The sequence below is a fragment of the Pipistrellus kuhlii genome, unplaced genomic scaffold (assembly GCF_014108245.1).
Source record: "Pipistrellus kuhlii isolate mPipKuh1 unplaced genomic scaffold, mPipKuh1.p scaffold_m20_p_6, whole genome shotgun sequence".
Classification (NCBI taxonomy): Eukaryota; Metazoa; Chordata; class Mammalia; order Chiroptera; family Vespertilionidae; genus Pipistrellus; species Pipistrellus kuhlii.
Genome location: NW_023425562.1, coordinates 79,630,244 through 79,653,483, shown reverse-complemented (window position 1 = coordinate 79,653,483; position 23,240 = coordinate 79,630,244). Strand labels below are relative to the sequence as shown.

At 45.5% G+C, this 23,240-nt stretch overlaps 1 protein-coding gene across 1 annotated transcript; it reads left to right on the top strand.

Annotated features, from left to right (window-relative positions):
* Positions 1-14,874: 14,874 nt before the first annotated feature.
* Positions 14,875-22,387, top strand: CBLN4 (cerebellin 4 precursor). The gene is made up of 3 exons (XM_036419478.2): positions 14,875-16,158; positions 19,174-19,290; positions 21,084-22,387. Exons 1-3 carry the CDS (start codon positions 15,877-15,879, stop codon positions 21,279-21,281), a joined length of 597 nt encoding a protein of 198 aa, XP_036275371.1. The 5' UTR covers positions 14,875-15,876; the 3' UTR covers positions 21,282-22,387.
* The last annotated feature ends 853 nt before the right edge of the window (positions 22,388-23,240 follow it).

Below are 23,240 nucleotides of genomic sequence, written 5' to 3'. Positions count from 1 at the left end.
AGCTGCTAGGTTGCATAAATCAGAGGTAGAGTGATTACTGGGAATGTCGCTCATAGTTTGAGGCCCCAGATTTTAACTTTCAGTTTGAAAAGCTTTCCAGTCTTGGCAAAATATAAAGTCACCCCCGTGACTTGTTTCACAGGTTGCATGTAGACTGAATTGGTTCTGTGTATGTCTTAATGCAGGGACAGAACTGTGTTGTTAAAATTTCATAGCATATTTGATCTTTGATCTATAAATTACTGTCATTTCCTGAAATAATTTAGTGAAAGTAATTGTGGGGACAAGATGGTCTCAAGTAACATCTAGAACTTTCTACCCTGCACCACCTTTCTGTAATTTCCTATTTAGAGGTGAAATCTACACAGTGCTTAAACTTGAAGATACTTATAGACTTTAGAGAATAATAAATCCAGGCTCAGAAGTGCAAAGTGATTTCTTGAAGTCATATAGACATGAAATCTCTTGCATTGATTGATTCACTCATTCACAAATATTACTGTCCACTGTGTATCAGAAACTTGTCCTGGGCCTCAGGGTCAATGTGGAAAGAAACAGACCTGACCCTTGATTCATGGAAGTTGCCAACTAGTGGGAGAAATGGAAAATAAGCAAATAATCATACTAATAACATCTAATGATTCTGATGAATCCTATGATTAAAAAGTACAAGAATGCCTGGCCGGTGTGGCCAACAAGCTATGTACCAGGAGGTTGTTGGTTTAATTCCTGGTCAGGGCACGTACTGGGTTTCAGGCTTGTCCCCAGCAGGAGCATGCAGGAGGTGGCCAGTTGATGTTGATGTTTCTCTCTCACTGATATTTCTATATCACTCTCCATTTCCCTGTCTCTCTATGAAAAGCAACAACAACAAAAATATATATATTTTTTAAAAGTGCAGAGTTAACATATATCTTCCTAGAAGTGGAGGATGAAGAAAGGCATTTGAACTGAATTCTGGAGCTGCACTGCCCAATCTGGTAGTCCCTGGCCACATGTGGCTATTTAAACTTAAATAAAATTTAAAATTCAGTTCCTCAGTTGCATTAGCTAAATTTCAAGTGCTCAGTGGCTACTGGCTGCCATGCTGGAGAGTGCAGATCTAGAGCATTCTTGTTATCATGGGATGTTCTGTTGGACTGTGGTGCTTATGAAAATGATCGGGATTTAACCAAGTGATGAGAGAGAGGGTTAGGATTAGAGACTATTTAATGTGCAGTTCCCCTGGGGACCTGCGGAGAACTGTGGATGGAGAGGCAGGGGAGAGTCAGAAGCTCTGCAGTGCTGAGTCGAGCCTCAGTGTTTCTTCTATGGGCAACAGGAACAGTGCCTGGTTCTAAGACGAGGAGGTTGCTCTCAGTCGTTGGAGGAGGAGAGATGAAGGAATCAGGGGAACCACAGGGAATGAAGTCCAGCCCAACAGGGCTCCTCTGAGCCAGCACTTACATCCCTGAAGCATGTTCTGGGGACTAAGGGAACACTGTGGCTAAGTTTGAATGCTCTCATTTGTCACAAAGCTCTTCTTCACTTGCTAATGCACTACATGTGCTGCCCTTTCTCCCAATTCATCCCTGACCTTGTATTGGAGCTGTGCCTTGTGACTCTTCTACTATCACCTTGACCATCTTTGCCAAGGCCAAATCTACTTCTAACCCCAGCAGGATTCTTCCAGCTGTCTTGGATAACGTCTGCCCTGATGTGGCTCCTAGAGTCTTTCAGTCTCAGTTCTTAAGCCCATCTTCAGAGATAACTTTTCCTCCTTGCTTATTTCCTGCCTTCATCCTGAGATCAGAGGTCTGGACAATATGTAGGTTGGGACTTAACAAACACGTACATTTGAGTGAATAGAAATCCGGCAGGGGACACTATTCTCATGCAGATTTAACTAGTGGGCATGCTCTACAACACAACAGGCTGAAGATCAAGGTGTTAGCCACCGAAGGATTTATGACCAAGGTGCTGACTTCCAGAAACTATTAATTCACCTATTCATTTAACAACAAAATTATTGAATTCTTACTGAGTGCCAGGCACTTGCTCATACAAATCTGAACAAGATTGAGATGGTCAGAGGGCTCATGGAGTTCACAAACTATCAGAAAATAGACTATTCTGTTTAATAGTAATTAAGACACTGAATAAGAAAAGCAAAACTAGTTAGTCTGGGAGGAGAGGGTAATCTAAGGTGGCAAAGGAGTTCCATGAGGAGGTGCCATTTAAGAATCCTGAGGAAATGTGGGAGAGGCCTGGGGAAATGTGGGAGAGGTGGGCGTGGTGAGGATCATTTCTGGCAGTGGGAAGGGTGTGCACATAGGCTCTACACAAAGGTGGATGTGAAGGGCTGCGTTGACTTGGCTTGTGTGGCTGGACAAGGAGCGTGAAGAGCACAGAGTAGTGTGCCCTGTACTGAGGTGGGGGTGACGAGCAGACATTGTAGGACAGATGAGGACTTGTGGTTTTACCTACCAGCAATGGGAAACTAATGAAACACTTTCAGCAGGGGAATGGTACAGTCAAGCATGGATTAAAAAAAATTTTTTTATTGATTTTTTACAGAGAGGAAGGAAGAGGGATAGAGAGCTAGAAACATCAATGAGAGAGAAACATCTATCAGCTGCCTCTTACACCCCACCCCTCCCCCCCCACTGGGGATGTACCAGCAACAAATGTACCTGCCCTTGACTGGAATTGAACCTGGGACCTTTTAGTCCACAGACAGATGCTCTGTCCACTGAGACAAACCGGTTTCAGCAAACATGAGTTTTTAAAAGCTCTCTGGCACTGGTCAGGAGAATGAAAAAGGGAGTCCCTGGATTCAGGGTGACGTGTTAGAAAGCCCTGCAGTCCCCTGGTGAGCAATGGTGGTTGGTGAACACGGAAAAGGGGAAGCCAGTCTTCTAGAAGAAATTCTAGGGGACCATTGAGATGTGCCAACTCCCACCTCTAGCCTTGTCTTCCCCGTTTCTGCAGACTCGTCATCATAGACTCAGATATGGTACTCTGTGTGTGAAACTACAACAGTGATGCCTTACTTATTCCAAAGAAAGTTACAATTTCAGAACTTTTTGACTGGGGGAGAAATGAAAAGGGGACTTCAAGCACTTGAGAAGGAGGGGTGTTCAAGGTGGTGAAGTGAATATTGAAAACCCAGGAGGGGATCTGAAAGAGCTTATGACACTTTTCTCTCACTTTTTTCATCTGTCAAACAGGCCGCACCCTGAGACCAAAGCCAGATGACTTTGTAGATCCTCTTTATGAAGATATTTTCAACCATCTCCCTTAGAAAAGCCTGCCTCCTGTCAGTCTGAAGTTCAGAGGGTGGGTGTATAGAGATTTCTTCCAGGTTGTGTGTGCATGTGCATGTGTATGTGTGTGTACAGGTGTGTGCATGTATGTGGGCACATGTGTGTTTGTGAGAATATGCCCACACGACCACACACATACAGATTCAACAGTTTGTATAGAACTTGAGAATAACTCCCATGTGTTTATTTTGTTCTGTTGATAGGACATTGTTTCCATAGCAATGTGAACTTCAGTTTTCAAGAGGCTATTTTGAGGGGCTTTGGCAAACCAGTTGAAATCATTAATTGTGCATCACGAGTCTGGCTTTTGGCGCCGGCTTGTTATAAAGGAAGCTGTAGATAGACTGGATTAATGGGCTTCAGAATGACACCTTTAGGTCCCACAGACATCTGGGATGGAAACCACATCCTTCCTTCCCTTCGATACTGTGGCTTGGCTTCCTCCCTGTGCTGCCCACACTGGGCACACAGCAATAGGAGGTACAAGCAGCAAGGACTTGCTTCTTTGGGCAAAGATTTAGGGGCTGCTAGGCTCACTATTGATTAATTTCATCATTCTAATTGTCTCTGTAAAGAGCATCCTTTTTTCCAACTCATTTGGGATGAAGTCCTTACCCCATTGCCCTCAAAAGGTCACTCTACGCCTTCACAGCTCTTTCTTGTCACCAAACCGAGTCAGACTGGCCTCCTTATTAACACTTCCTTGCAAACATCTTCTGGTGAGAGCTGAGAATATGAAAAAATCAGCTGGCAAATGTTCATTCCATGTTGATTATCTAAATGCAGACAGTTTATTTGCCCTTGTATCCTTTTACTCTGAAAGCAAAATACAGTCTTATTTAGTACTACAGAGATTTTGGTTGTCCAGGGCAGAAATCCAACTTGATCCACTTTGAATATAAAAAAGCTGAATGGGGTCTTGATCTACTTTGAATATAAAAAAGCTGTATGGGGTCTTTCAAGCAAGTGACATCTGTGGCCTGTCCCCAGGAACCTAAGTCCCAACAATTCTTCCAACTGAGTGTTGATATCAGTGTCACCAAGGAAGACACACTGCAGTCAAGCATGGATGGCACAAGCTTTCCTCACATGGAGAAGAGACGCACACTAACTTCAGTAGTCGCTGTCAGTCCCCATGGCCACGGGGTCCCTCCCAGCAGCCTCCTTAGGGCCATTGGCATGCATGCACCCATCTTGTGCTCCAGCTTGTTATGAAGGAAGCTGTAGGGAGACTGGATTGGTGGGCTTCTCACAACAGCAGTGGGGTTTCTGGGTGCTATATGACATGCACACTTAAGTAGAACAAAGGAGCAGACACTGAGTTTGTAATGGAAAGAAATAAGCTAGGCCAGGCTGTGAAGACTTATCTTGTGAAGGAAGTGCTTCAGGCCCAAGGGCCATCCTTCTATGGCGTAGAGGGGGCTAACAAGACTGCATTTCCCAATAGGCTCCATTTTGGCTAAGGCCTAATATGGAGAGGGCCTCATGTATATGAGCAGACATAGGAAGAAAATTTTAATCTCCATTTCTCTGTTTCTTGTCTAAGTTTCCTTAACTTGGCATAATTCTCTAGCACTGCTGCCCAAGAAAACTTCCATCAGCTGGTCTCAGTTCCTGCCCACCCAGGTGCCTTGAAGGCAAAGGCAAGATCCTGTTTTTTCTGCTTCCAAATATCAAATCCTCATGGGCTTATTCTGATGGCTTTTGCTTGGATCAATCATTATGACCAAGAGTATGGAGCATCATGATCGGTGTGGCCAGGGTAACAGGCCCTTTTTGGGGAATAGGAGGGAGGTACTATGATCAGCATTGCCCATGTCTATCATGGCATTGAAATGGAATGAGAGCAGCTTTCCAGTGGACAGGCATGTGCTTGCATGTAAAAAGATGATCACCATGTTCAACAGGCACGATTTAATCACCTCTTCCATATTCAAAATCAAAATATATCCACAAGGGGCTGAACATTAAGATCGCCAAAGAAGCTTTAATATGGATTTCCAGGACTCCATCCTCAGGGTATTTGATCCAGTGGTTCTGGGCTTGCCCGCTGAATCTATAACATTTTTAGTGCTTTCTGATTATCCCAATAAATATATTATCCTGAGAAACATGGTACATACAATTGCAGTAGAATGACAAAGTGTAGAATCTTCCAAAAAGATTAAATTGAGCTAGTGTATGTTCAGCATGTGATATTTAATTGCATTTAAATTCTTCAGAAATCATAGCCTATTTTTTGGTAGATAATGCCTGATTCTTCCCATGCTGATGGAAAGGCAGGAGGGGAATAAGGCTTAAGAATGAAAATGTGGAGAAGGGTCATGGAAGTGTAAGGCAAGGGGGAGTAGTGAAGGTGCACCATATTTTGGCCATCTGCATTTGAGCCCCTTTCCATTTGGGGGGAATTACACATCTTTTGAGTCTTGGTGAGAGGAATAATCACCTCTCATTTTAGAAGCTGAAAATGCCAGGGAACATACCTGTCCAGCCTTTCTTGCTTTCCTCACATGAAGAAGAGACACACACTCAGCTTCCCTGGCTGACATGCAGGTCCCACCAATGAGATGCACCATCCTCAGACTTTAGTTTGTGAGGTTGTGACATTAAATAGCATGGCCTGTGGCTAAGAGGTTGCCTGGTTGGAGCAGAAGCATGAGGATTTGGTTCTCTGAGACAGAGGGCAACACTCCAGGCTGGAGATTTTGCATGATTCAAGCCTTTTGATTGGCTGGATGGATTTGATCCAGACCATATGAGCAGTTGTGGTAGTTTGGAATTAGCATATGTTATTTTCCGTTCACACTATCCTGGCCCCACCAAATTTACTATGTAAATCTATGAGTTAGCTTGCATTCTTGTAAAATGTAGAGTTCCAGTGGGTAATAAGAAAGTTACTACAAAGAAGACACTCTCTAGCAGAGATCCTGAAATGCTTCTTTAAAGTAAAACAATAAAAAATAAATAGGCTGCCCAGGTAGTTCTGGAGCTAGTGTATCCCATGGTCATGTTTTGGAAAGCCCACAGCCATTTTTTTTTTAAAACTTGTTGCTAATGTCTAAAAGTGGGAGTTTCATTAAAAAGTTTGAATTTATTTTTCTATGGAAAAATCAAATACTTGGCATTACTAGGCTCACCTCGTACAAGGTTTATAAGCAGCTGCCTGAGGGGTAAGCATGGGGCTCCACCTTTCCACAGTTTCCACCACTTATGGTCCTTGATTGGCTTCAGTATCCACCTGGACTCTTATCTGCAAGCAACCAATGCTGACTCTGACTAATTTCAGTAAAATATTTATTAAAGTATATTCAGTGTTTCAGAGAATACCTTAGAGTGTAGGAGAACTGGGTGATGCAGGCAGGAATGACACCTCGGCTTAGCTGATACTATAGAAATGAGATCCCCGAGATGGCCGTGGCTCCTGAGCACACACCCCACAGCTTGCTGTACACACCACACCCTCTCTGATGAGAGGTGCTGTTTACTGCCCCAGAACTGCTGCACCCATTGCCTCTTTTCCATAACGGGTTCTTCAAGGTCTCTGCTCCAGCTTTGGAGTGGGTCTCTTTGTCTGCAGAGCTCGGATCACATGCTTGTACCCTAGCTGCAAGGGAAGCTAGAAAATGAGTGTGGTATTTTCAGCTTCTGTGGTGGGAGGCAGGCTCTCCTTCATAAGGTAAAAGATTCCCCAGAAATAGGAAGGGGTTTCTGATATCGAGCAGCCAGAAAGAACAGCAGGTATCCCACAAAGGCACCTGGGGCTGCTACCCTCACCGAGTACACACCGAGCACACACCTAATTAAATATTAGTTGAATGGACCATAAGACTAGGACATTTTGTTAAAAATTATAGCAGGAGGGTTAGAAAAGCAGAAAAGCAGAGGAAATGTGGAAGGCAAAAGGGAGAGAGTGTGAAACACAGACATAAAGGGGAAAATTTTAAAATCACTCATGCCTTAAAAAGCTTTTTGCTCTAAAGCACAGTCCATCTAGTTCCTCATTCATTTTGCTTTTCTTATCTACTTTGCTTTATGAAGACACTATAAAGCCTGTGTAAAACCCTATGAAATTCATTTTTTCTCTTGTGGTCAGGAAATACTGGACCCAGACCAGAAGTTGTTCAGCTCAGTCAATTGCCAATACACCAGCTGCCTAAGTGGGGAGTTGGTCTATTCAAGAAGTAGTTATTTAGCCAACAGACAGATGGCCAAGAAAGCCAACTTAGTTGGTGTATTGTTTGCCACATGGGAGGCACACAGCCAGCTGCAATAGCCAGCAGCCAACAGATTCAGAAGCCATAGACCATGACTTTGGATTAATTCCTAGAATCCTACAGGTACCCAACTGGTAGGTAAGGGAAGAGCAGGGAGGATTTTGCTTTACTGAGCCCACAACCTAGTGAGGAAGAGGCATTCTCATAACTGCAGTGGTAGATAAGAAAGTGGCTGGGCTGGTGGCATGGCCAAAAGCAAACACTCAGAACCCAGCGTGAAGAAAGTGAAACAAGACACAGCTGTGAAAACAGTGTCCAGCACTTTCCCCAGAAATGTATGAAACTTCCAAGTATAGCTTATAAGCCAAGGCTGGCTTATTGCACATCATCAATGATTAATGAGAGTCAGAGGACACATAAGTTAGTTTTTGAAACTATCTAGTGTTATAATTGGAAATATACTCAGAGGGGGCAGCCAAAGTCAGAATCTGTGCCACACCACTTTATTCCTTACTTCAGCAAACAGCCAGCAGGCCTGTACCAGGTGCCAGGACCTGTCTTGGGATCAATCGTGGTGACCATAGACCAGCCCACTCTGCCTCTGTGGGACTCATGGCGGAGTGGGGAAGACACTCTTCGCCAGATAGCAAGACTCAGGAATGTCATGCTGCAGCTCTGGTGAGCATTAGAGATGGAAAGCACGTAATGTTATGAGGAGATTGTAAGGTGATCTAACCACTTACTTAGTTATATGTGTAATATGTTCAGTACATATTTTATTTTATATATATATATATGTGTGTGTGTGTGTGTGTGTGTGTGTGTGTGTATAAAGGGGTGGGCAAAAGTAGGTCTACAGTTGTTTGCATGAAAGATAATGCAATAATTAATAAGTACACTCTGTGATTCCCATACTCATAATTCTAAACCTATGTTTGCTCACCCTTGTATATGTATGTACATATATATATACATACACACATTTTGCTTATATAGGGGGTTCCAAAAATGTATATACACACATTGAGTAATTATAAAGGCAGTGTTTATTAAAATAGATTTCATTTTCAAAATTGAATTATCAGCTGTTAAAGTGGGTACACATTTTTTTGGGTACACCCTGTTTATTAAAATATATATACAATTTTATATTTTAACGTGTATATACTATGTGTGTATGTATATATATTTCAATACATATACAAACACACACATTTTAATATATATACCTGTGTATATTTGTGTATATATAGATATATAAACCCTGGGTTTGTGGTCAATAGCTTTTATTAAAAATTCTGTGATTTAAAGCCTGTCTCTTTCCTCTGTCATAAGTTTCATTCCCACTTGCCAGCTACTGATATTAATAATTCCAGGAAAGCAGTCAGTTTCTACTCTGAATTTGGTGTCATTGACTCACGGAAAGTAGTCTGGACATGCTAGAAGCCCCTTGCGTTTCGTTTAATCTTTTCTTGTGTGGTCCAGAGGAAAGGTCTTTGGACATGAACACTGTCCCGCCAGCAGATGCAACCCAGGCACCTTCTCAGACCCCCTGTCTCCTCCTCTGTGAAATGGGAGTAATGTGATTTACCTCTCGGAGGAGTGGAGACAATAAAATGGGAGATGAGTACAGAACATATACCGTGTTTCCCCGAAAATAAGACATCCTCCGAAGATAAGACCTAGCGCATGGAAAAATAAGACATCCCCTGAAAATAAGACCTAGAGCATCTTTGGGAGCAAAAATTAATATAAGACACTGTCTTATTTTCAGGGAAACAGGGTATATATGTTCTCAGCCACTGAATTTCCCCCAAACAGAAGGGAAAAGGACAATGGAGTTGGAGTGTATCGAGGGTTAGAGTCTGAAGTCAGTGCACAGGGAGGAGAAATCACTCAGAGTCAGACTCACCCTGGAAAATCCTCTCGGAATTCTCACCATGGCATCTAACCCACCAGTTGGCGGGGAGCCCACTGCAGCCAGTTCTCCCTCCAAAGTCTAAACAGATTGCTGTTTCTTCAGCTGAGCACAAGATTAAGTGCTTGGCTTGATTTCAGTGGCCATGCTGCAGGACACTTCTCTTTAAACACTGGAATCACACTCAATGATGCAAGATGCTCCTGTGGGAGAGGCAGCGGCTGCTTGCCTTCATCCCCACGCAACCCAGCTTGCCCATGGTATGCAGTGGCCAGGAGACTTACCTTTAGGATTGAAACTGCCCCCCATCCCCACCCCCCACAAATGCACACAGTTAAACCCAGGAAAGTTAAAAGTCTCTAGGACCCTCCATCTGCCAAATAAGTAGTTGGATGGTACCCAGGTTCTTAAGATTCCTCTGTCTGCTCCAAGCATCTTGAGTATAGTGTTTTCCTTCCATCCCTATGTGGCTTTCTGATTCATTTGTTGCAGTGATGACTGTTCTGACCAACTGTTCTTGATTTTCCTTATAATTTTCACTTCAGAGAATCCATCGATTTCAGCTAAATGCTGCCTTCAGACGTTCTGAGTGATGAGACCCAGTGACTAAGACAATGGGGATGAAAAAATTAAAGGAAAACGAAACTCTTTGTCTGCCACTAGCAGGGAGCTCACAGACTGGCCTGGTGCCGGGCTTCACTGGAAAGCTCAGCCTGTGGGGTTTCTGGGGACTAACTCACTGCAGCCGCCTCACTCTATTGCTCCTTCACCACCATGACTGTGCCCGCAAACTTGGCTCTGATGACAGCACTAGGAGTCCGAACCTTGCTTCTTTCTCACCCTTGGGCATGCTGCACCCTGCCCCATTACAGTGCCTGAGAGTTAGGTCCTAGCCAATGTTCGCCAACAGTTGGTGGGCCCTCAGGTACCACTATCCTTTGGTTATTAATATATTTCATAAGTTAATGAGAATAATCACAACCTTTAATTACGCACCTCCTGTGTGCCCAATACTGTGTGAAGTGCCCTGCTCATAGTTCCCCAACCAAATCCCAAAACCAGCTATGAACTGGGTATTATTTTTGTAATTGCAATTTTCCTGGCTAAAGGAAGGTTTGCAACTTTCCCCAAGGTCATAAAGTAGATGAAGCTGATTCTAAATGGCCTGTGTGTGTGTGTGTGTATGTTTTAAGATTTTTAAATTGATTTTTAGAGAGGCAGGAAGGTTGAGGGAGAGAGATAGAAACATCAATGGGGAAGGGGGATAAGCATCAGCTGCCTCCTGCACGCTCCCTACTGAGGATTGAACCTGAAACCCTAGCATGTGCCCTGAGGGGGAATTGGATCTGCAACCTTTTGGTACACTGTATGTCACCCAACCAACTGAGCCACGCCTGCCAGGACCTAAATACCCTGTTTTTAACCAAAGGGCTCACCTCAGATAGACCAGTGGCATCTCCAAAGCGCTGTCTGCTTCAGCTTCAGCCGGGTGCTAGTTCATAAATGGATGCCCAGCTCACGGGCAGAAATGTCCTCTCAGGGTCTGCACTGATAACAGTCTTTCCAGCAGCTTCTTACAAGTGGCACATGTTGGCTGGGGCTCTCCATGCAGAGCTCCCTATGTATGCAACAGAAACTGAAGTGTTTAGGCTCTTACCATGCCCCCGGCACTGGACTCAGGTCTAACACGGTTTATTAAGAGCCAAGTTGAATCTAAGACGCAATCAGATATTTTGATATTACTCATGAGCTTTACCAGTTTCAATGTAATTTTTTTTCTTAAATGCACTGTGAGGCTTTATACGCCTGGGCATCTTCCTAGCCTGTGAGTGAATGAGTTTTTAGAACTGGATCAATATAACAAAAGAAAGAAAATTGCTCTTCAACCAGTGCCATGTATGGGAAAGAACATTAGTTCCTTTTTCTCTCCAAACTTTAATTAAGCTTAAATTATTGGGGAAAAAGTTCCATGTAGTAGATTCCTACTGAATGGTCTCTACTCAGAACCTCTTTCCTTTAAAAACATTTTTTAAAATGTGAATCACAATGTAATATATAATTGCTGTGACTAAATAGTAAATATCTTAAGTCCAATAAATAGGATTTCCTTCCTTTCTCTTCTGTTCCTCTAAAATTGACAATCTGCTATCTAGCCTTTCATGTTTGTTTTTGCCCCCCTCTGCTTAGTCAGATATTTGCACAGACATCAGACTATTAACTTAGAATCACACAATACAGATTGATCTGCATCTTTCCCCTTTTCACTTCAGCTCATATTGCTCGCACCACTTTTCTAGGAGTTGTCTTCCTCTCCCCGCCTTCCCCCACCTGCTCCTACAACATACCTGATTGCTGGGACTTGGTTGTCTGTGCATTGTATGCTGCTTCTCTGGCCAATGGGTGGACATATCTGATCCTAGATAGGGCAATGAGTCTCTTCCCTGGGGTTTTGGGGTATCCTCTGGGTGGATGGATCTGTTTATTATATGTAACAATTGGGTGCGTGAGTTGCCATTGTTTACCTTCTAGGCATCACAGAAAATTAGGTTTCAGTAAGCAAAACAATAATGCAGATGTACCTAAAGAGAAAGAGAGAGATAGAGAGAGAGAGAGAGAGAGAGAGAGAGAGAGATGGAGATACAGAGGTAGAGAAAGGAGATACAGAGATAGAGAAAGGAGAGGCAATATTTTAGGTTCTCCATAAGACTTCATTCCATGCCCAAGGTTCTGCTCTGCTCCTGGACTTCAAATAAATCCCTGTATGCCCCATTTGGCATTCCATTCTTAGTAAATAAGGGTAAACAAAACATTTTAAGACTACACATTTTTTTTGAGAAAATTTACTTACTATAAGTACAATAGAAAGTTTCCTATCATACTTTTAGTGAGTCATTACATATTATTTCCCCTGTGAGAAATAAGGGCAATGATGCTACTTTATTCAGTAAACTTCTTTTGGCATACCTACTTTCTGCACTCTCTGTTAAATTCTATGCTCCCCAAAAGTTGATAATCCATGGAGAATACAACAAAGAAATCAACAATTTCAGAAAATTATGTTATAGGTAATGTCTGGGGTGAGCACAGGTGATCTGGGAAGGCCAAAAAGAGGCATCAAAATATAGCTGCAACCCTAACCTGGAAGTCTAACTGTTCCCTTAGACACATCCCTTGTTGGTGATTGAGGAGATTGCAGATGAACTATCTCCAACAAATTTTAAATGATAAAATCAATTAAAAGTGGTTTTCAAATCATCCATGTACTTTGCTCCATAAATACCATCTTCATGCAAAGCAAGTCAGTCATGGGGCCATTCCCAAACGGAGTCCTGAGGATTCACTCAACCAACCCTGCGCTGCAACTGGACACGAGGCCCCAATCCTCCCTCAGAGAGCAGCATTAGCTGGGGCTGATAAGCATCACTCAGACTGCCGGGGTAATTCAGTGACCCAGGGGGCCCTGGCATGGCTACAACAGAAGTCTCCCTGCCCTTTCCCTCTCAGTTTTCTACCTTCTGCACAACTCACCTGGGCTCTGTCTCTACATGATGCGTGGGGTCTTCTTTCATTCAACCCCAGGGTCATTTTCCTGGCAGGGTCCTTTTCAAACTGAATACCTGGTGTGTCTGTCTTTGTCTTCTTAGGGACATTTTCTTTAGACACAGAAAACCACTCATGGATCCTTACTGTCTTGGGCTTGCTCGAGACTTGGTTTTTCTACTCAAACAAGCATTTATGGAGTTTGCTGACTACAGGAGGATTGCTTTCCCATGCAAGACCAGTTCTTGCAGAAGGAAGACTCTTGGGGAAGAAAGGGGTGCAGAGGGTATACTGGGGTTGGTGGGAAGATGGATTACTGAGTATTTGACAATTCTGTAAGTCAACAAAGCTTTTCCCCCCAAACTTCTTCCAGCCTAAAATTGAACAGCCCAGGTGGTGGTGACTAAACAGTTGCCCTGGGAAAGAAAGGAAGAGTGCTTATTCTTACAAAAGAAAAAGAGGAGTGACACCCCGTCCCTGGCCTCAAAAGATATTATCCAAGGTGAGGAAATTGTCGCTGCTGTCAGAAGCCTGCAGAGAGGTCCCCAGTGGGGCAAGTGTTCAGGTGAAAGGCTGCTGGCAGGGGCATCAGCACCTGGGGTAGGGGATGGCTTGCAGAAGGCACCAGGTCACCTGTATGGTTGCAGTTTAGATTAGTGAAATCCAACATCGTAACAAATAGCATGGCCTGGGCACCTGCCAGCTAGAGCAGGTCCTGACCCCATGCGAGTACAGTCTGGAAGCCTCTATGACTCTAGGCACCAGCTCTTTAGTTGCAAGATTATAGAGCAGTAGGGCAGAGGGTCAGGGTGGGGTGGGGTTTGGGTAGGACACACAAATACCAGTGTTAACAATTGGAACTGCAGTGTGGTGCTTATGACTCAATACCCCGCCCTCCTGGCTTCTGTTGGGGTGGCAGTCTTGAATTCACGCTGATGAAGAGTTCCTCCATCAGGCAGGGATAGGGAATCACCCAGGGCTGATGTTGCTCAACAAATGCCCCTTCAGTGAATACTTAGTATGTTTCTAGGAGCTCCCAATGGCTGGCTGGGAGGCTGTTTTGACTGAAGATGCGCTGCTTGCCTGCCCTCTGGCAGCTGGAAGTCTAGAAGGAACTTGGGAAGGGTGACATGACCCACAGCACCACAGAGCCAGAGGGCAGAGCGGACTTTAGTTAGTGGCCTTGCCCTCTCAGGAAGGCTCAGTGACTGGGCCAAATTCACCCAGCTGGTCACAGACAAGCCCAGCCCTTCCTCCCTGCCCAGGCTGCGGAAGATCAAGATTGTCAGTCCCAGTGGCAGCCAGGTGGCCCAGGGGCGGGGGCGCCTCCAGACGGGAGGAAAGTGCTGTATTTTCAGGAGTGGGGTTGGCTTTTCTTAGGGGTATGGCCCTGGAAGACTCATTTGACTTGCTGAGTTAGCTCCCTCTTTCAGTCTTTCTTTTCTGGCCTTGCCTGGGTGGATTCGTTGCCTGAGTGGGGAGATGCTCCCCCCTTACCCCCTCCTAGGCTTCCCAGGCTGCTCTTCCTGAGCAGTCGGCATGGAGCACCTCCTCCCAGCGGTCCTCACGGCTTTCGTCCGCCCGAGGCTCCCCAGGCCCAGCGCTCTCTGTGGGCAGGTGCTGGGGCAGGTGCGGGACTCCGGCACGCAGGTCCCCGGGTCCCAGGAAGAGCCTCGCAGGAGCCTCTGCCTCCAATTCCGCTCCGCAGCCGCCTGGCAGCGCCGCGCTCTGTTTGGAGGGCGCTGGGCTGCTGAGTCCCGCGCAGGGAGGGGGCAGGGAGAGCCTCAGCCCCATCCACCCTCTCCCTCCCCAGACCTAGGAGGGGCGAGCCGGCACAGATCTGGGGCCAGCACCGGGCCGCAGGCGCCCCTCCCTGCACACACGCTCCCGGCGCCCGCACTCCCCAGGGCGAGCGGCCTCGGACTGTGGCACTGGAAGGCGGTGCACCCGCCAGCTTACGGGTGCCTTAAGCGCCAGGAGGGAGCTGTGCAGATCGGGTCACTAGACTCCTTCCCCCCCCCCCCCCCCCCCCCCCGGAGCCCGCGGGCTGAGCAGGAAACCAACGCCAGCCGCCGCTGCGCTCCTATAAATAGCGCGCTCGCTCCGGCTCCGTGCTCCCCGGGCTGCGGAGGACAGAGAAAGTTGCGCGCGGGGACTGGGGGCGTGCGAGTGCGGCACCGGCAGGAGAGGACCCTGCCAGCCCAGCCGCCCCGCACCAGGAACCAATCCTGCCAATCTGCGCTTCGGAGCTGGGCATCTGGCTAGCCGCTGCCTACCTGCGGCATCCGAGCCACACCGAGCTAGCGGCGGGGAATGTTTGACCCAGCAAAAGTGGCAGCCGCTTGAGCCCCTGCCATGCACACAGCTTCGCGATCCTCTCCGCCTGGGAGACACCTTCCGCCTCTGTGACCGGTCCCTGCCGCTGGTCAGACGCCACAGGACAGCCTCCGCCCTGCTCCGCACCCACCGCCCCGTGGCCGCTCTGAGTCCCCTTCGTGCTTCCCGATCCGCGGTTCACCAAGGGGGGTGCTTGGGTTTGGGTGAGCATTTACTGCCAGTTTCTCCTCTGAGGCGTGAGTGTGAGGGTTTGGAGACTTCTAGATGTCTGGCAACCAGGGGGGAGGGTGAAGGAGCCCTAGGCAGGGCTGGCTCCGGGGCGGAGGAGGGGAGTAGGGGGTTCTGCATGAGCTCCTTAAAGGACAAAGGTAACCAAGCCGGCGAGAGCGCGCGAGGCAGACTCTGATTTCAAACCGGAGCATCGGCGGAGGTGAGAGCGCCACCGCCGCCGCGCCTGCAGCGCTGTCCATCTAACAACCACCGGTGCCTTCCCAGCCGGTCGGGGGAGCGGGCGACGCGGGTGAGCCCAGCGCCAGCCGCCGCGGCTGCCCCCGCGCTCACCATGGGCTCGGCGCGCCGGGCGCTGTCCGTGGTGCCGGCTGTGCTTCTGGCCCTCGCGCTGCCCGTCTGGGCGCAGAACGACACGGAGCCCATCGTGCTGGAGGGCAAATGCCTGGTGGTGTGCGACTCGAACCCTGCCACGGACGCCAAGGGCTCCTCTTCCTCCCCGCTGGGCATCTCGGTGCGGGCGGCCAACTCCAAGGTCGCCTTCTCGGCGGTGCGGAGCACCAACCACGAGCCCTCGGAGATGAGCAACAAGACGCGCATCATTTACTTCGATCAGGTCAGATCCCCTGGGATGTGGGGCACAGGGGCTAGGCGGGGGGGGGGGGGGGGGGGGGGGGGCCCCGCACTGCCGGGCGGCTCAGACCTGGCCGCCTGCAAGGGCTGAGCTCATCTGATTGGGATGTGGGGGATTGTTTAGGCACTCACCTCCCCAAATATGCCTGGGACTGAAACTTCCAGTGTCTCTTCCACCCTCGTTCCCCCCTGGACTCCGGGAAAGGCTGCTGGGCGGCAGGATAAAGGCTGAGTACACAGGGCTGGGCAGGAAGAAAGAGCCCAGGACAAGTTTAGCAGCAACAGGTCCAAGGAGCTGGTGGGAGTCTGGTGCCTGGACTTTGCAATCTCTTGGCCAGAACTCGGCCCCTGCCTCCGACCGCTGTCTGCAGGTGCCCGCGGGCTGTCCCGTGGGGCCCTCCACACGCAGGGTATATGATTTGTTTCTCCCAGTTGGGTGGGCACTCTGCAGAGATCTTGCAGGTGGCCGGAGCGGGTGTGCAGTGGCCAGGGTTGGTCTAGCTCGCCTTTGGCTGCTGGGATCCCCACCACACCTCGAAGGCGCAGCTGAGGGGAAACCCTTCGATGGAGCTTGCAGAAAAGTTGCGGAGGCAGAGGCAGAGGGAAAGGAATTGGGCAGCTGCACTGAGCTGAGCTGAGCGGCAGAGGGAAGCGCTGGAGGGCCTTGGCTCTCCCTTTCCCTGCCTGTCCTTTCAGAGAATTGCAAATTACTGGGAGAGGTCAGGCTTTTGGGCTGGGGATAGGGGCTGGTGGAAGAGCTAGTGAAATACATGGCTGCTTTCAGAGACCTGGAGCTCAGACGTTTGACTGATGAAAACCTGCAAGATATCAGCTCAGCGTTAGCCAGGAGTCCTCACTGGTTCTGGGGCTTTAATTTCCACCCTAAGTGCACCCAGAACCTTTTCATGTCCAAAGTCACACTCGGAGCCCACAGTTGTTTGGAAAGCCACAGGAGCGAGAGCCCAGGTGAAGAGGCACTGCCTTGGCATGTGCTAGGGAGGGAATGAGGTGGCAGTAGGTTCCTTATTAATGTTTCCTAAGCAATGCATTCCCGCTGGCCAGAGACAGACCAGGTGTCTCTGGGGCTTCCTGTTCCTATGGGACAGCCTCAATCCAGCAGCCCCTTTAGGAGTGCAGTGCTTCCTGTCTTGACAGAAGCCAAGGCTAGCCCCTCCCCTGGCTTGTACTTCAGCGCAGTAATTAAGTGTCGGGATGCTGTGGGCACTGCACTGTCCTGTAAATGCATTCTTTCAATGATCGCTCCGGCAATTAGGAGAGGAGAAGGCTTTTTCCTCTGCCCAGGAGCCATGCATCTTGGAGACAAGACATACTTAGTGATAAATCTCTATGTGCCTGGATGTCTAATTACAACGTCCACCTCCAGCCTTGTGTGCAGTCAACACTCACCGGCTGTTTCCCTTATTACTAATGAACTATGTATCTGCCTCAGGAAGTCCCCACTAAGTTTCTCAAATCACTTTAAACGTGCTAGGGAGAAATCGTTGTAAAGCGTTGCTAGGGATTATTGTGTGGCTGGGGATTTGCTGTCGGAAAGTCCTCGATCATCAGGTCAGAGAATGAAATCTGGTGCTGACTTGGAAGAACGTGAAATCCCAGAATAACATTGTCCACATACATGCAGTTTAAGTCAGGGGTCAAGCCTGACCGTGACTATATTCTAGTGCATTGCTCAGAGGTAAAAAGGAAATTATGCTAACGGGTTACTATTGGAATGAATGTGTTGTTTAAAAGAGATAGTAGCAGATTGCCTTTGATATAGGGGAAATGTGTCCTTTAGGGACATCTGTTTGTTTTTTTTTTAATGCACCTATAGATTTATGTCTTGAGGAGAAATGGAAGAAATCCTAGTTATTTTTCAACTCTTCCCCCCCCCTGCCAACTCTTTCTCCTCTCTCTCTTTCTCTCTCTCTCTCTCTCTCTCTCTCTCTCTCTCTCTCTCTCTCTCTCTCTCTCTCTCTCTCTCTCAATCTCTCTCTCTCTCTCTCTCTCTCTCTCTCTCTCTCTCTCTCTCCCTTCTCTCTCAACCCTCTCTCTTTCAGAAAGGAAGGGACTTATCTAGAGATGTTTGCAAATTTGGTTTAAGAGGTAACTTGTTGAAATTCAAAGTTCATTTCATAACTAGTAGATCCAGATTGAGAGTCTTTGAAAAAAAAATGCATTGTGGCTTTCTTTGGGGAGAGTACCCGATTCCATGCTTAATTTTTGACCACTGAAATTTTTAAATAAAGAGCAGGTGGCTGATGAGAGGGTGACAGCCAACCTTGGAGGAGCAGGAGAAGGCCACCTAGGTCACAGTCTGCTTGGATGCACACCTCCTCTGTGGCAGCTTTTAAAAGCTGAGTCATTGCCAAAATAGAATTAAGGCCTAGATGGCACAGGAATGAAAAATGGAGAGGTTTGGCGGGGACTCCGTGGAGGGCCAGCCTCCAGATCACTCAGTACACCAGCTGCTCAGTGCCATGGATTATGGCCTGTGCGGAGGGGGTGCCCGGGCTCTGTGTGGTGTGTCCAGGGAGGACCACAGGGAGCCCACGGATGCTGATTGGCTGTGTGGGAAATACCATCTCCAGACACTGGGAAGGCTTATCGAGGGTGGAATGTAAATACATGGCAGGTTCCTTTTATCTGACTCTCACAGTACAGCTGATAAACCTATAAGCCCTCACATGTTACCTCCACGTTCCCAGAGCCATCCGGCCTTGCTGGAAATTGAGGCATGAATACAAAGCAGTTACTTCATATTTTCCTCTATCATTCAGGAGACAGAAGATCCTTCCAATATACAAATCCATTTTTTTTTCAAGTCGCTAAAGAGAAAAGGAACAGAACTCAATGTTTTATTCTCTATAGTTTCTTAAGCTAGTTGTAGATTAGGAAAATAAAAGAGAAAGAAAAAAAAAGAGAGGAAGGAAGAAAACATACCTATAGAAGAGAATATTATAATAATTTGCTGTTACTTATTATTTTTTACTTGTAGATCCTAGTAAATGTGGGTAATTTTTTCACCTTGGAGTCTGTCTTTGTGGCACCAAGAAAAGGAATTTACAGTTTCAGTTTTCATGTAATTAAAGTCTACCAGAGCCAAACAATCCAGGTATGTGCTTTGACCTGTTCCCTTTCTATCCCCAAACAACAGTGTGTATTGGTTGTGGGTTATGTATTTATGTATTTATCTAAATATGTGCTGTCACTGTAAAGATAAACAACCATCTGCAGCAGTTTATTTTTAAAACACTTAACTTCTAATCTTCTCCTTTATAGCCTCTGCTAGGCATGTGACAAGAGCATATAGAAAAATCAAACTTATTACCTTAATAACAACCAGCCATTAAAAAAAAAACTTGGCTTTGGATAAATGGTGATGAACAGAGACTTGACTTGGGGTGGTGAACACACAATACCATGTACAGATGATGTGTTATGGAATGGTGCAACTGAAACCTGTATAATGTTGTTAACCAGTGTCATCCCAATAAATTCCATGAAAAGGAAAAAAAAACAAAAACCCACGGCTTAGTAAAAACTCAGTGACACAAATCTCCATAACAACTTGATTTCATTTAGTGCCTGTAAAAAATCATTTCAACTTGTAAGGATAAAACTTGTAAGACCAGTAGAGTTTTACAAGTGTTTATTAGAAAACAAACAAATTTGCTATCATTGTTATGAATTAGGAGAAACAGTTTACTAGTAAGAATACATTTATGAGTATTTATCCGACTCACAATTATCCGACATGCTTTTTTAATAAGAGTTTGCTATGCTTATGCTTTAGTTCACCCTCAGTTACCCTGGTGAATTCTTACCAATTGCAATTCCAGAATGAACAATGTATTTTGTGTTGTGCTTTCTAAATAATGGGCTTGAGCTTACACTCAAAGGCAACCATGGGCCTAGTTCCTATAATGTTTAAATGTACGAACATCCAATGACACCAATACATGTCTATGGAATTCTAGGAACATGTCATCTTTTGCTCAATATTTGTACTGTGTGCTATGTCCATGTGAAAGATAGATTCTCCAATCTACCACTTTTACATTTCCTAGTGAATGGATAAATTGATCAACCTCAGGTTTAATTAATTCAATATTATTTTTTTAATGTAAAAAGGATGAACAGCTAGAAAACAAATTTTATATGCCATAGGAAAGCTTTTCTAGACCCCACTATTTGGAAGTTAGTGTAATGTTTAACACAGTCTGATCAAAATTGTAGTTTGGAGAAAAGCGAATACATGTTAAGCTTATTGTTTGCTAATAATTTTGAGTTTATTAATTATTAATTCTTTACTAATTAGCCATCATTAACATCTTCAATGGTAGTGGTGATTATTATTTTAAACACATATTTCTTATTAAGGGAAACAGAAAAGAAACCACAGTGCACACACATTCCACGATTTAAGATGATTTTCAGCAGAATGCACATCATGGCTGCATAGTGATCTGCCCAGAAGTCAGTAGAACTTCACTATATCTGGTGTATCAGGGTGAAGGGTGCTGGGCCTCTTTTACTAACACACTGGGAAGCTACAGGCTTGCTTCCTTACTGAAAGATTGCTAATGAACATCAGAGGCAAATACAGTAGTAAGCTTAAGTTACATGTGACAGGTAGCCAGTTTCCACACACTTAGGCTGCTCTCCATGGACGGTACTCTCTTGTAGGTATTTAAGGACATTTCTATGGAAGAAACTCAATTTTACTTTGAACAGTCCCCAGCCCAAGCTCAATAGCATACTAAGTCTAGCCACTGCACTTGGCTGATTTGAAAGGAAAGGGATATCTTTACTAAACATCAGCTATTCCCTCTTGGGCATTATTTGTTAACCCTAACAGAATTTTTGACTTTAAGGAGAGCTTAGTGATTTTTTTTTTTCTTGTAGGTTAACCTGATGTTAAATGGAAAACCGGTAATATCTGCCTTTGCTGGGGACAAGGATGTTACTCGTGAAGCTGCCACTAATGGAGTCCTGCTCTACCTGGATAAGGAGGATAAGGTTTACCTAAAACTGGAGAAAGGTAACCTGGTTGGAGGCTGGCAGTATTCCACGTTCTCTGGCTTCCTGGTGTTCCCCCTATAGAATCAGTTTCTCCGTGGTGGTCACCAGGTGAGGGGCGGCTCACCGCTGAGTTATTAGAAGATTATTTTCTCATCCTCGGAGTGATGTTTTTTATTGGTTTCATGGGTCAGTATGGATTCTCTTTCAGGATCCCAGGCCTATCAGGACCAACCCAGCTTTACTGATTACTTTTGCGTGCGTGCGCTCCCTATGTGTGGATCAGGACTCAGCAGACAATTCCTATCTGTGCGTCCGTGTAACCGTTATAGACTGTCTGCAGATTCCTTCTGAGTTCAATTTCCTGGAGTTACTGAATTCATTGCAGTGGATTTTTTTCTATTTGTTTTTGAAAGACTGGCAAGTGAGTCTAAGAAGGAGAAAATGCAAGAGTTCTGACTTCAATCAACTGTTAGTGCGAAGCTGCCAAAGAACTTGCCTGTGTTGGTATATTAGTCATGTGTGTTCTGACTCCTTTGGACTCAGTTTGTTTTGTTCAGTGTAGGAACCTGGGAATTGTTTTGCAGTGACTGGCTTTGTGTTTTCTCTGCCAATAGGGTAAGGAATGGCTTGCCCTCAAACTTACCCTATAAGATCCCCAACATGACTTCCCTTGAAAAAAAAGAATGCTTCATAGTTTTATTTTAATTATATATGTGAAAGAGTCATATTTTCCAAATTATATTTTCTAATAGGAAGAATAGGTCATAAATCTGACAGAGAAAAGGTTGCTTACCTGAGTTCTACCTGCTCAACCCCCAAACCTCCCCAAACCACTCTCCTTCATGGCAAATCTTATACTTTGTTGCTTGACTTTAATTAACATGATTGATGATAATCACTTTATTGAAAACCTAAGGGACTTTTCCCCTTAGCAACGACCACTTTATTAACAGGAGATGGGATGCCCTTGTTTTTAATTATACTTATGTTTCCAACTTCTGTTGTGTTTGAAGTATCTTCTGGTTTTGCCTTAACTCCTTGAATTGTATATATTTATCTGTTTAGCTGATATGAAATCCAAATATCCCATATTTAAACTTAGTGCAATATTTATTTTGTCTTTTGTAAAGATCATATGAATTCATAAAATTATTTATGTCTCTGTTATAGAATAAAAGTTAATATATGTTAGTTGAATTTTGTCCATTCATTTTGGAAGTGTGTATTCTGCTGAATTTATTTCCCCTCTCTCACCAATCTTTTCCCCCTTCCTTTCTTCCTTCCATCCTTCCTTTCATTTCTTTTTCCTGGAGTTGAATGAAAGCTTTCTGGATTTTCAGGGACAGTCCTCTGAATTGGCATATGGAACCTCTATGTGTTTAACCTGTCCAACCAGGAGCTGTGCACCTGCTGGCAGAGGGCCCATGAACTTGGCAACTCTTCTGACAGAGGACTTATTGTTAGGAAGTTACGTAAAAACAAACAAACAAACAAACAAACAAACAAACAAAAAAAACCCTAAAATTCATTTACTGAGGGTGCTCAGTAAGTGAATGAGTGGTGATGAGTAAAAAGAACGATATTCTCAAACTAAGGACTTGAGGGACAAGTTCTCTCCTTTTCTCAACACCTTGAGGCAAGCAGAACACCGTGGGCTGCTTTTTAGGAGGAACTGTTATCACCAGTGTCTCTTCTGGAGATTTGGCACCATTTCCTGGTATGTTGTCAATTAATACAATTTTGAGAGCCCCTCTTCTGAAGCTAGTGGCAGCGAGGAGGGTGCTATGGAGTACTGTGGGAGAAAACACGCAGGCAGGGCTTCCAGTATAATGGTGATTCATTCCTCACAGGAAGGCTCCCCAAGACAAATTATCTGGCAATTTTGGTGATGGATCCTCAATGTTTTGCTTGGCAAGATATCCCTCAGCTGACTTTCAGTTAAAAACTGTCCCTCCTCTGTGATCATGAAAGTCAATGGACTTTATCTCCGTGTGAGCGGCTTGTGCTGAAAGTGGGCTCTGCCATAGTCTGTGTTCAGAG